The 14,409-nt window shown below is 41.8% G+C and overlaps 1 protein-coding gene across 1 annotated transcript; it reads left to right on the plus strand.

The window, feature by feature from the left end:
• On the plus strand, positions 1 to 8,003 carry FUT11 (fucosyltransferase 11). Its single transcript, XM_032116566.1, is given in 9 exon segments — positions 1 to 114; positions 382 to 849; positions 852 to 1,082; positions 2,371 to 2,748; positions 2,750 to 2,819; positions 2,822 to 2,919; positions 2,921 to 2,956; positions 2,958 to 2,998; positions 6,736 to 8,003. Coding segments are annotated over 9 exon segments (1,584 nt in total). The 3' UTR covers positions 6,884 to 8,003.
• Positions 8,004 to 14,409: the final 6,406 nt, after the last annotated feature.

Below are 14,409 nucleotides of genomic sequence, written 5' to 3' on the forward strand. Positions count from 1 at the left end.
ATGCTGTGCCTCCGGGGAACAGCTCGAGTTTATCGCTGTCAGCTGCAGGTACTGCGGGGTCCGGTGGTAGCACAGGCGGATGCAGGAGCGGTAGAGGCAGAGAGGTTTACAGAGGTACAGTGAGGTTGGGAGGGAGCTGCAACTCGGTCACCTCGTTGAGCCGCTGCAGCAAGGCTGCACAGTGCGCCAGAGCAGGGGTACGTCTCGCTGCCCCTCCGAGCCGCTTCAAACGTGCATCGGCAGTACGAGGTGAGAGGGGCGGGGAAGGCGGCGCCACTGGCGCCCGGGCCCTTCCACGCCCCGTGACGGCACCGCCGGGGCGGGGCCCGGCGCCGCTTCCTGGGGCGGGCCCGGGGCACGGCCCGGGGGCGGTGGGCCGGGCATGGGGGCGCCGGGCCGCGGCGGGGGCCCGCGGGCCTGTGGGTGACGCTGGCGCTGGCCTGGGGCGCGGGGGCCGCGCTGGCCGCGGAGGGGCTGGCGGAGCCGTGCGGGGCGGAGGGGTGGGCGCCGGACGCCGTCCCGCCGGGCGCGGCCTTCGTCGCCGCCGCGTCGTACCGCGGGCCCGGCAACAACGACACGCGGAGCAACAAGGCGCTGCCCATCCTGCTGTGGTGGAGCGGGAGCCTCTTCCCGCACTTCCCCGGCGACACGGAGCGCATCGACTGCCGTCGCGGCTCCTGCCTCGTCACCCGGAGCCGGCGGGTGGCCCGGCACCGCCGCACGAAGGCGCTCATCTTCTACGGCACCGACTTCAGGGCGTACGAGGCACCGCTGCCCCGCCTGCCTCACCAGACCTGGGCGCTCTTCCACGAGGAGTCCCCCATGAACAACTACGTGCTCTCGCATTCGCCCCGGCATCCGGCCTCTTCAACTACACGGCCACCTTCCGCCGGGAGTCCGACTACCCGCTCACGCTGCAGTGGCTGCCTGGCACCGGCTACCTGCGGGCCCCGGCCGTGGCCCTGGCCGAGAAGGACGCGTGGCGGCGGAAGGGCTACGGCCCGGTGCTGTACATGCAGTCCCACTGCGATGTGCCCTCGGACAGGGACCGCTACGTGCGGGAGCTCATGAAGTACATCCAGGTAGGTGGGCTGAGTCCAGGGGGGAAGCTGTGGCGTAGTGCTGCTGTCGGAGCTGGGAACACCCGGCTGCCCCCCTCTACCGCCTCGTTTTAATGGGGTTTGTTTGTCCTTGTTTTTAGCCAAGACACGAATCATAACGGGATGCATGCTGACTACAAGCTGGACAGAAAAACTAGTTGTATTCCTTCCCAAAGCGTGATCTAGACTACACCGCATGTCAGTAGGTAGGCCTGATGCAGATGTTAGTTACGGAGTTGGCCAGACTCGGGAGCAGTCACAAGCTGGGCAAAGCCTGAATGAGCTCAGTCTTGTGCAAGAAGGTGCTGAAATCTCTGGACTTTGAAGTTAGCATACAGGAAAGCTGTCCATTTACAAGCCTCACTCCTATTTGAAAGTACAGGAGTGCAGTTAAAAGGCAGGTTGCTCCGTTTTGAGAATCTGCTCCTTACCTGTGCTATGGTAGGACCGTATTGTTTCTGTGATGCCTTGTACTGCTATGGTACAGCTGATGGTGAGTAGCTTCATAAAGTAAAATAGTGTAGTTTTTTCCAAGCAGGAAAAAAGCATACTGCATTTTTTTCTCTTGAAAAGCTTGAAGGATATTAGATTGATTTTTTTAAAAAAAACTGGTTTTAGACTTGCCAGAAACATGTTTTTCAAGTGGTTTCTATTATTTCTATTGGTCATGATTCAGTTATTGTGCAAGGTTATCATGTACTGAGTAGTGAAGCAAAGACAAAAGAATTTTTTAAAATGACTGTTCTGTTAAAGTACGATGCAGGTTCCAGTTTAAGCATATTGTCTCGCATTTTTAGACAGTATTCTTTTAGCTCCGTGCATCAGTTTTTCTCAGTCTAACAAATGGAAAAATTTTGTCAGCCTGCTGAGATTGGCTGGAACTACGTCTAATAACTGTTTGGAAGAGCACTGAGTCCCTGTTAAGTAGAAAGGGCATGTTTAAACTGACATAGAGAATGCTGTTCCTTACTTGTCTGTTTCTGATTTTTCCAGTAGTAAATACATTTTTGGGTGACATCTGTCTGCTCCCCTCACCCCTCAGTCTGTAGTGTGGCTAATGTTGCTTTTGAAACAGCACTTGGTTTCCTCTAAAGCTGGGAGAACTGGAACTCTAGGAATAGTCACAAGGGAAAAAACTTTGAGTGAAAGTGAAGCTCAATTAAGGTAGCTACGAACTGATCCAAGTTAGGAATTTTACAAGAACTGCTAGGTCTGAAAACAAGTTCCAGGGGAACAGATCACTTTGTAAAGATGCTGTTTGTTATTTTAGGTTGACTCCTATGGGAAATGCCTGCATAACCGTGAGCTTCCCAGTGAGCGACTGAGAGACACTTCTACAGCCACTACAGAAGATTCTGAATTCATGACTTTTATTGCCAGGTACAAGTTTCATCTGGCCTTGGAGAATGCCATATGTGATGACTACATGACAGAGAAGCTGTGGCGTCCCATGCACTTGGGTGCTGTCCCAGTGTACCGGGGCTCCCCAGCTGTGCGAGACTGGATGCCAAACAACCTCTCCATCATTCTTATAGATGACTTTGACAGCCCCCAAGAGCTGGCAAAGTATCTTGATTTCCTGGACAAGAATGGAGAGGAATATTTGAAGTATCTAGAGTACAAAAACGTTGATGGAATCAAAAACCAATTTCTTGCTAGAGAGTTTGGAGAAGCGGGAGTGGGGTGTGAATGACATGACTCTGCCCAATTACCTGAATGGCTTGAGTGTTTCATCTGTGACAAGGAGAACACGCGGGTCAAAGAGGAGCAGGAACACAAAAAGTCTCGTGGGAAAATTCCAGCTCCCAGACCTCAAATAAGCTCAGTTCAAGCATATGGGATGTCCTGTGCCAACCCCCTGGGTTTGGAAGTGTTGAAGACCTCTCTGAGGGAGACAGGTAATGGCCAATACTATGCTTTTTGAAGGAAAAAAGCTTCAAATAACAGGAGCTGTAGGTTTAATAATGCTTTGTACTTAAAGGAGCTCTTGTTCCATTCTCCAGTTACATTATGTATTATGTCTTGTGGGTGGTGTAGGAGTTCTGCTAATACTGAACTGAGTACTCAACTGAGGCTGACCAAGAGGCTTGGACAGTGGTGGTAGCAGTTGAAAGAGGAGTTCAAGACACTCACTATATTCCTGTTAAAATGCTCTGTGACTTCAGGCAATGTGGTTGTCCTCTCTCTCTATCTTAGCCTTTTGCTTGGGGGAGGGTTGTTTTTCAGTACAGTGATGGTAAAGCACTTGGCAGCCCTGAGGCAAAAGCAGCTCTATACCTCCTCACAAAGTACTGCGTTAAGAATGGGGTTGCCAATGTTCAGTGCAGGCCTGGTTGACTCCTGTAGACTTCAGAGCAGAAATTAGGCTCACACAGAATACAAGACTTAATGCTGTTTCATGTGACAAAACTCTGGCCAGTGTTCAAGGATGCCAGCCCACTTATTTAGGAGAGGGACTGTGCAGGACAGAGAATAGACTGAGTAGCTTCTTATACCTTGTTTCTGTTGGTGGACTGATTTACTGGAGGTTTTTTTATAGTAATGCCTTGTATCAGTAGCCAAAATGGGTTTTTTTCCTTGTAGTGTGCTACACAGCACCCTACTCTGTAGAAGTATTCATACTTTTCCATAGGTTTTCTTTGTGTGAGCAATCAGGTGGCAGTAGAGAAGTACCTGTGAAGGCACACACGGAGTGGCTGCCAGTGCCACTTGCAGGCTCAGGTGTTTCCATCATTCTTCTCAGGGGTCATCAGCAGGGAGTTTTGAACAGCTGGTCCATAATTCAAGCTACAGTTTCATCCTATGGAAGTTTCCATGTCTCACTGTTATGCTCCCCATTTGCAGTCATGAGATGTGTCTGGAAAAATTGTTCCAGGGAAGCTTTTATATTCACTGCTATTGACTTTATAAAGATATGTGCCCGTAGCTTCCAAGGCATGATCATGGGCATCTCCTGTGAAATACAGTGGTTTCTATCTGATAAGCTTCTAAGCTTTAACCATTTTATTTGCAAAATGGAACATGATTACTTAAAATTCTAAGTAGTGTGACAATAGCATAAAATTGCCATCAAAGCATTAGCTAAACATGCCCATATTTTGTCTGAGTTTGACAGTAATGTTATTTAACAGTGTGATCAATTTAGATGATTGCCTACTGAGCTAGTCAATGGAGTGTTTTGTTACTTCAGAAAACATTATTGTGGAAAAATGACACAGATCTAGTGGGGATACATGTGATAGACTATATGCAACATGCAAGGTCTGCCTACAAACACACACTGTGACTTGTAGTTCTGGAGCCTTCTGAACTCAGAGGACAACAAAGGAGTTTATTTTAGAGCACGTACCCAATTACAGAAAGGTTACACTACGCATTTGCATGCTCTGTAACCCTGACTCCCAGATGTAATTTGTTTATAGGGTTGGTAGCTGTGCTGAATTGACGAAATGCTGCAGCAATCAGAATGTCTCTCTGTGCAGTGCCTTCAGCTGTATGTGTGGAGATGTGGTTTCTAAATCCTTATGCTTGCAGCCTCACTTGCATTTGGACTGCTGGGTTTCACACCCAAGTGAGCTTAAGGAAAAAGGCTGTAGAACAAGCAGTTGTCGGTGTCAGATTATGGTCAGTCACTACAATCTATTGAATTCTTAGCTGCTTTGTACAGAAAATAGTGAGTTGTAGTGCTGCTGCTGAGTATAATATCTGTTTAGGAGAAACCAGAATCTCTAGTTATTCTCAAACTCCCATCGTTGTAAGAGAAATGTTTGGTTTGTTTCATTGATAAGGGTTCATTTTCCAAAAGTAGGATGTTTGAGAATGTAACTATAAGAACACTATGTGACAATTTCTTTCCAGTTACTATAAGTTTTTATCTGTGGTTTTTATCTGTGTGTGCCTTTGATAAAGGAATTGTGAAACCATCACGGTTTTGCTAGTTCCATTTTATGTTGATGTCACAGTTTAGTTTTGATGAGAAAAAACATTAACAGTGTATCAGATTTTCCAGGTGTACACTGTAGGATGGCCCTTGCAGTAGAATCCCATTATCATCCAGGATTAAAGATAGATCTGTATCTCGTGGTAATAACGTTTCAGGTGTCTGTAGTTGGTAGTTTCTGGTGATTTGTACACTCCTGTTCATCCTGGGATACGGATATTTCCCAATTTACAGAATTAGAGTGAAATTATTTTCTTGAAAGAAGAACAGCAGTAATTTAAAATTACTTTCAATAAAGTCTTCACTTGGATACTGGAATTCCTTTCAGTGTTGTTTCTGTAGAGTTCATCTGGAAAATGTTTTCTTTTCTTCTGTTCCCTGCTGCCACTTAGTCTTAGATCTGGTACTTCATGCAAGTGGACTCATTTTCCAAACATGTGCCCTTATTCAGTGCTGTGAAAAGCAAGTAACTCATGTTGGCAGTCCTTGAACAAAGGTTAATGAATTTAACTGGTAGGCAATGTGATCTCACAGTGCATCCAAGTGGTGCATTTTACAAAGGAACCTTTTGGCAGATATTTATTTTTTAAAGCAGAAGTAAGCCTCCGTCTATGATCCTTCACATTGGAATCTGTGTTAAAAGCTTTGCTTTGAGATCTGTGTTGGTGTGCTCTGCAGAAATGAGCCATCACAGGTGATGCTGTTGACCACAGAAGCTGATGGTATCGTGTACAAGCTGTTTGCCACTCCACAAGGACAGCCACTGGGATGTGTTGTGCATTTCTTTCAGCCTTCCTGGAGTGGTGGGCAAGATCTGCTTCTGGGCAGTGCAGTCACACAGGATTCAGTGTATGGTGTACAGAGGGAAGGCAGGAACCACTGTACTTATTTCTCTGATTTGGAGGGAGAAGCAGCAAAAAATTCTGTATATAAGCTAACAAGTATTGGGTAATTCATGTGCATATATTACAAAGAGCAACATATTTGGTCCTTTTCTCCCAAATCTGTGTTTTGTTTCTGGGTAGCAGAAATAATGGAGAAGAGAGAAATAATTGGCATACCTTGATATAACACAAGTGAGAAAAATAGTCCCTGTGATCATGAACTGGAAGAGAATTGCTGAAATTTGCAGTGATACAGTCTGTACTATGAAAAGTTTGAGACTCTATGCACTGAAGAAGAGACAGCCCATACTCAAACACGTAGTCTGGAGATAAAGAATAGAATCTGTGTTGAGGAATGTAATGATGTTTGTCATGTGTAATCTGAGTTTGTAATTCTTAAAATGGATTATCTGAAAAAAAATTTGATTTTTAGGCTGTTATATGCATATTGGCCAGGGAAAGCTACTCTCAAAATAATACAATGACTGTGTGATAGATTTTATTTTAATAAAAGTTTTTATTCTCTACAATTAGTAATTTAGTCTCTGTAGTTAACATTACAGTATATGCTGATATTTCTAGAATGTTATAAAGCTAACAGTGAACTTACATTTGCTGTAGAGAATATTCAAAGCAAGTTTCTTTAAATGACTTGAAGCACAGTGGCACAGTAACAACATACTTTGTTATGACCATCTCTGGGCCTATTTTCCTCTTAAGGGAAAGAAAAATATAGTTTCAGTACTATTACAGCTACAGACTAATTTGGTTTTTTTTTAATTGTTTGTGATGGTGTCTTTTTTTTTTTCAGTTGGAAAGAAATGTGGCTACAGGATTATTGGCAAAGTCTTGATCAGGGTGAGGCCCTCACTGCTATGATTCATCGCAATGAGTCTCATCAGGGAAGATTTTGGGACTATATGCATGAGATTTTTCTCAAGAGGACAAGGCAACATTGACCCATCTTTGTAAGAGCTTGATTTGAAAATTGCATTGAAAGTTGAGACTGTGAATTCTTACCTCACTTCAAATGTTTGCCTTGAAAAAAACAAAACCAAAAAACCTCTCACAGAGACAATCTTTCCTGGTGCATGAATTGAGTAAGTTTCTGTTATGATTGGATTTCAGCAGTGGAAATGTTAGCAACTGCTTTGAGTTTCAGCTCTGTGGTGTGAAGCCGCTCCTGACTTGCAGGTGTCAACATGTGGGGGCAAAAGAGGAATTTACTCTCCTTTTGCATTTGCTATACTTATATTGTGTCTTACATGACTTCAGGTTTTTGCTCAAGTGCCCTAAGTTATTTCAGGGATTTTTTAAGTCTTCAAAATACTGGCTTTTAAAGTATTTAATCAGTCACATATTTTCTTCATTACTTTTAGCTGCTATTAACAAATGGCTTTTCCAGTGAAGGAATTCAAAATACATATCTGTGAAGAGCAGTTGTGCCTTATGAAATTGCTGCAATAAAGTCTCTTCTCCCCAAGTAACATGCCTCAGATACTCCTCCTTTTCAAGGTAACTGAATATGGATGGGCAGGTCACTTTACTCTCTGCCTAATTTTCCTCTTTTGCTGACTTAGCAGATGATATGTACAATGGGATGGGGAAACAAATTATTTAAGTTGCAACTTTCAATGAAGTATTTCACACCAGAAAGTGTATTACCTGGTATTGTGTAGAGCAAAATAAAATTTGTATGCTTTGGTTCTTTTAAGTTTCCATCAAATCTGAAATCTGCAATCTTGACTTACTGTTATCTCCTTAATGCTAGCAATTCAGAGGCCTTGGATATTTTCCTTTTGAGTATGTGCAGCTTTCTGCAAAGACAAATACATTTTAACAATGGTGCCTTTCCAGTGGTCTCTGCAGTTTGGATGAAAGTCTTGAAGTCTTTGTATGCTGAAATGGGTGATCAGAACCAGGTGCACTGAGATCATTTTGTATGTCTGCCAAATCTTAACACATTGTGATCCTGGTCTGTGACCAGAGTTCCTAAGTGACAACATGTGGATAGATCTTCCTTGCTGTGTAGCCTGTATTGCTTACAGGTATAAATAAACTCCACTGGTCCCTGCCATAGTGGGTGTCTTTCTGAAATAATTGTTCTTGCAGTGGAGGGAAACTAGTTTAAAAGCACAGGCAAATATGGCCACATTGCAGTGATGTCTCTAATGGTATAAAGCTATTTTCTTTCTCCATTTCCCCTCCTCCTTCAGAAGTTAACTACTGACTAAAGAGCCAGAGTTTATCTGTGCTTAAGACAGATTGTTGGTAATGAAAGTCTGCAGTCTGTTGGGTAATTTGACTTTGTAAGGCAGTTTATGCTTTGCTATGGGAAGTCTGATGTCTGTCAGTAAAAGTTAGGAACAGCAGTGAATCTACATTCTCTCCCTAATTAAGTCACTGTCTATGGCTCAGTGCTGCATGGATCATTTAATATATTTTTCTTTCCCCTCAAATTCCCCTTCATAACATTACAGAGATGGTATTATAGGTATAATACCAGTGTAGGTAACGATCATCTCAATGTTTGGCTCTCAGGTGACATAAAAATATTGCCATGTTAAAATCAGGGCACCGTGACAGTGAAGACTTCAGACCCATGACTATCACTGGATTTTTATAAATGTAGAAAATGCATACACTGTACATTGTTCTCACCTAATTATTTTTAGGAGAAAAATGTTTTTTAATCTCTCTTCTCTAATAATAGTAACAAGTGGTTCTTCAGCTAAAATGCATTTATCAGTTTAAGTTCCTTTTTTTCCAGTTATTCAGGAGACATGAGTACCTAAGAGAATATATCTTGAGTTCATTGTTAAAGCGGATTACTCAAACCAGATTAAAATTACAGATATGTGTATTCAGGATTGAAGAGGCCACCATGTGCTTGAGAAGTAAATTAAGATAAAGCAAAGTAAGGATGCTTTAGTTCTGAATATTCACTTCTGCTAAACAAGTTAATGATATTCAAGTAAATTGTTTTAATTAATGCCTTCAGTTACTTCATTTCATGTTTCTCTATAGAAAATAATTCAGTCTTCTTTAGCTGCATTCTCTTAATTAGCTATATCTCAAAACACTTTCTTATTCAAGTGTTTGGTGGAATAGCCAGGAGGAGAAATTGTGATCTTGCTTTTTGTACTAAACATTAAAAATAAGAACCAGGTATTAGCACATGCTGCTTTTACTATTTTATCCTGTAATTTAAGTAGATTTTCCAGAAGTGCAGCATTTATAATAATTTCCAGGCCTTTATTATAATTTATCTGCTGTTGCCAAAATTAGACATGCTACATTTAATGTATTGCCCTTACAGGAGTAACAGGAGGAAGTACCAATAGAAGTATGTGCATCAGCACCTGATGAGTGATGTCCAAAGCCCCATTTTGTCTTCCTGCTCAGCAACATGAGCATGTTTCTCAACTAACAATATAGCATTGACGATATGGTGGTACAAGCTGAAGAGTAGCTAGCAAAGTAGGTAAAAACTTCTTCCTTGGGGCCCTTATTGTTCATTTGTTAATTCACAGCCGAGTATTCCTTCACCACTATATACTTTCTGTACTCAGTATATTACAATCAAGAGCCAACAAGGTTACTTTGTTAGTCCTGCAGGGCTTGTTTGTTGCTTTGCTCTGTGTCTGTACTACAGAAGGCTGTTGCTTTGAGCTTGATGACTGTTGCAAAGCACAGGAGTATTTCTGATCGTCACCTATATTCTTAGCGTGGGTATGAAAGGAGTACAGATCTGAAAGTAACTTTTTTACAGTTATTCTATGGGTTTTGTCTGTTTTTCAAAGTACAACTTTCAGTTTGTAGTTCAGTCACAAGTCATTTCATAGCTTTCTCTTCTAAGTTTTTAGTGTCTTCCTAGGTTTAACTATTTTTTACAGTCTTAGAGGTGGTGAACTTCTCAAACGATAATGAGTATTAGCTGTGAAGCTCACCCAAGCCTTGTTTCTTTTGTATCTGCAGTGGTTTTTTTCTGTAGCAATAGATAATACTAGCTTTATTGCCTCCTCTGTGTCACAGTACTTCCATGATTTATAAACCGTGTATCTGTTGCCTCCATTAATATAGTAAATTTATTTCACTTTTTATGTATGGTACGCAAGAATTAAGGCTGGAATATTTATTCAGTTCATAGTATGAATACCTGGTGTAGGTGCCAGGCAAACTCTGCAGGGACAGGAGAGGTGAGGTGGTAATCCTCCTCAGGTGGGTGGAGTTGTGGTTGCAGTTGTGTTCGAGGCTGCCGACTGACCTTCACAGCATCTACTGCTCTGCACAGCAAGGACTGCAAAATGTTGAGTAAAGGTGGTTCTACCACCATGGCTTTACTTTCATTCTCTCCTGTTGGAGGAGACAGGAGGAGAAGCTGGGTCTCTGAAGAGTTTGCAATTAATTTACTTAATAATGTGTTTGAAAGGATTGCTATATAGCGCCAGCAAGTACTGCCAGTCTTAGCCAAAGTGAATTCAATTTACCCTCCTAGTTGTCTTTCCACTAATGCAAGTGTGTGAATGCAGACAAGGAGGAAGGTCACTGCAGCATTATTATTTTGGAAAAAGGTTCCTGATTTCTGTTCTTGGCTGCTCACTGGATTTCTCACTTCACTGCTTTAAATCCAAACCAGCTAGATGGTGGCTGAATGTCATCACTCATATTGTGACTACTGGAAGGCTATGTGATACTCAAACTAAACATGATAGATTCAACATTTATCTCAATCATTTTCTTACAGTGTAGGTACCCATATTCATAAAAACTGAGACTATCAGGAATTTATCAAAGATACCAAATATTGAAGATGATTACCTGTGTAAATGCTTTGGCAGGATCCTACAGACTAGGGTGAGTGGCTTCACTGCTTATGCATTGTGCCTGTTTACTGTGTGACTAGAGGGAGGCTTTCAGAGCTGTCAGGATAGCTTTATTCACTAGCATTAATGTTCTAAAAATAAGTATCTCCTCATTACTGCTCACATGAAACCCCAGTAGATTCTATTGATGCTGTGTCTCAGAATTGACTTGACAAGCTAGGATAAGTTTGTGCCCTCTGAGATGTGAGAGAGGAGAAACAAATGTCTGACTGAAGGTTAAAAATCTAGCAGTCCAGTGCATTGCATTGATTGGACGAGCCACAGTTTCATTCTTCTGTGATACCAAGTGCTGCCTATTTATTTTATTTACTGAACTAGTAGTCTGTGTTTGCTGTCCTTTAGCAAGGACTGCAATTTGTAAGAAGCATATAACCTCACTGAAGAATATTGATTTGATACCTAACATTGATGATTTCTAGAACTCGAAAGGAGTTCAAAAAGAGTTGCCTTTTCTTATTTCAGTCACTAATAATTTTCAAACTGAAAGATCTCTGTGTCCTGTCTGGTAAATAGAATGAGAACCAAAAAACAGTGGATGTATATGTTCAGAGGGAAAGGAGAACGAGCTGCTTTCTCTGGAAATGGTCTGCAACGTGCAGCAGCAGCAGGAGAATCACAGCAGAAATGCCCCTCTTGCACTTCGACAGAGGGTAGTTTTAAGTGGTGTGGAAGAACAACTCTTAAAGGACTGGGAACAGGATAAATGATTTGGAACTCAGCCATCAAGGACATCAGAGTTTTAACAGGCATTGCTATGTTGGACAAGCAGCCATCTGCCTGGCTTACTGTCCTGCCATACACACTCTTCAGCCATAGTCCCAAGAGAGCCACTCCCTTAACCATTAGTTGTCATCTATCCGGTTGTATTTAATTAAGGTTATTGATGGATCTCCAGGCACCTTCTGGGAAGTTGCATCAATTGGAAACATACAGGGTAGCAGGTTCCTTCATTCTGCCTGGAGACCTCTACTGACAGGGTGAAATTAATCAGAGACAAAATCCTTTTAGTGATATGATTAACTGAGCCAAAGCCTGCATCAGGCTTTAATAAATTGTACTTCTCTTTATGGTTCATTGTCTCAGAGCTGGCAGTGAGAGATAGATGGCCCTGCAGAGGGATTAGGAAGGATGGAGAGGAATGGAGCTGCAGGATTTGTTCCAGAGCTCTGACACCACTAGCATCTTAATTTGTGTGCTCTTAAATACATTCTTTACTTCAGAAAAGACCCATTTAATGTGCAAGTGTCTCAGCTAGAGATGTTTCTGGGGATCTTGGAATGGATCAGAGCAGATGATGATACTTTGTGGCATCTCTGAGCAAATAAGGAGGCACAGGTAATTTGCAGTGGAAATGGGATGAATTTCCTAGATCCTGGGAGTTAGGGTTTAGGGGTGGCAGGTCAGAACTACTCAGGTAGGCAGAAAAATGCAGAGCAGCTGATCTGATTGAGATAGCATAGAATAAGGGCTGGGCTGGAGTTGGGTTGGGGTGTGACATCTTTCCTTGTGAGTCCATGAATATATTGTGCTAATGAGAGCATTAGGTGCTAATACTGTCCAAACACAATAGCTCAGCAGGCAGGAGTTAGGTCTGAACCACCTGGAATCTTAGCAAACTGGTTAGTTTCACTACTAAGTTGAAGTGGAAGTGCTTTAAATTCAAGGCATCTCCAATTAAATTGGTTTAAGGAGGTCAGGGTGAGACAGATGAGAATAAATTACGGTAGGTGAGAGCTTTATGAACTGGTATGAGAAGAACTGGTGTATTCAAGATAAATTTGTGTGAGAATACTAGAATTTACCTGAAAGCTGGATCCATGCAGTTCAAAAATACATGGATATCAACTCTATTCTTTTTTCCCAAAAGAACTGATTTCTTAGCCTCATCCCCTAATTGATTTTTAGGCAGTATCTGGAGGTTTTACATAGTTGCACCAGAAAGTGAAGAATACATGGTGTAATTTCTCAGCTCTTAAAGAGGTATTTAAGATAACAGTCTCATTTTAAGGGTGTATTTTATCACAGCATTGTTAGCATTGTATTTAATTGTGGCATAGCATTTACTGTAGCATCATATGTGGCCCTTATTCAGTTGTGATATATATTCTTTTCAAATCTAATACTAATAGTTTAAGCTCTGTGGTTCATTTTGGTTTTGATCAGCTGAAACACAAGCTAAGATTCAGCTTTAAATATGTTGATACAAGAAAAAAGTTATAAATGCTAATTAGTGAAAGTCAAAGTTTTACATGGTTTTTATAGTTGTACATTCAGGAGTCACAGTGAAACATCTGTGGGGTTCAGTGTTGAGGGAATTTGGTTTCTGACTGTCCCAATAAAGTCAGCATTTCTGTTCCATTCATTAGTGACTTGGTGCTATCAGCTGAGAAAAAACAGGCTGTGGAGAGACTTGGCTATTGAGTAACACACCCCTTTTGTAGTTCTGCATTCTCCCTTAAAATTAATGTGTAATACTAAAAAATAATGTTTAATAATAAAACAGTGTCCTGCTTCAGATATCTCTGCCTGGTGTGTGCAGGCACAGTCATGTACCTTATTCTGTCTGCTTAGGAATTGCTTAGGCTGATGCTCCAATACCAGACTGAATGCCAAAAAAAAAAGTTCTAATGCAGACAGCAGTAACTAACAGGAAGCTATTACAATTCTCCTTGTGTAGTTTGACTTTCTATTTCTCAGCCTCCCCTCCTCCCCCACCTCATTTTTCTTGGAATAATTAAATGAGAGATCAGCTTTTGAAGGTGAAAGGCCTCGAACGTGCTGCCACCATTAGCTAATGTAATTTGGAAAAAGGAGGCTGATTTACAGGGAGTGCAGTTCAGCTTCTCTTACGTCTTAGTACTTTTGTCTTTCCTTGTTACTATTTCTGTGCCAATCTCGTTAGGCACTGCAGGAGGCAAATGCAGCAGGGGAAGGTGGGTAGCTAGAAGTAAGGTAGGAAGTAAGGGTAGCTAGAAGAGGCAAAACCAAGAGTAGCTGAACCTCCCATGAACTGGAATACTGAAACGTGTTTCACGTGCCTGTCTTGGGTTTGCAAATTCTCCATTGTTTAGAGTTGCACAATGCAAGCCCTCTGGCCTAATTTGAAGATGTCAGCCTGTTTTCTTTCCTCTCTACCGGTAGTCAAGCGCAAAGGATAGTTTGTTTCCTGTCTTTTTGGAGAAAATGGAAATAGAGAAACATCCTGCTTACCAAAATGTTTCAGAATGTCCGGAAAATTTGTACCTTAAGAGATGAAAATTTATGCCTAGAAGAGTGCTTAAAGAAATCTTTTGTTTACTTGAAAAACGTCTTCTCATACTCTTTAATTTGAACTCTAAGTATATACTATTTTAAAAATAACACAAAAATAATTATAAAATTGGACATACTAGGATTTATTGTCAGCAGAAGCAGTAAATTCTAGTAACCACATTGAGAATTTTGTTGTTTAAGCCTGGTGATGTTTAGCTCAACAGAATTTCTAAAGTCTTGTTAACTTCCTTGACTAGGCAAAGGGGAGTCCTTTGGGTTTTATGTCTAGGAGGTTGAATATCTTTTAATCCAAATTTGTGTCCGATAAAATAAAAAAAAGAAATTGC

The sequence above is a fragment of the Corvus moneduloides genome, chromosome 8 (assembly GCF_009650955.1).
Source record: "Corvus moneduloides isolate bCorMon1 chromosome 8, bCorMon1.pri, whole genome shotgun sequence".
NCBI classification, from domain to species: domain Eukaryota; kingdom Metazoa; phylum Chordata; class Aves; order Passeriformes; family Corvidae; genus Corvus; species Corvus moneduloides.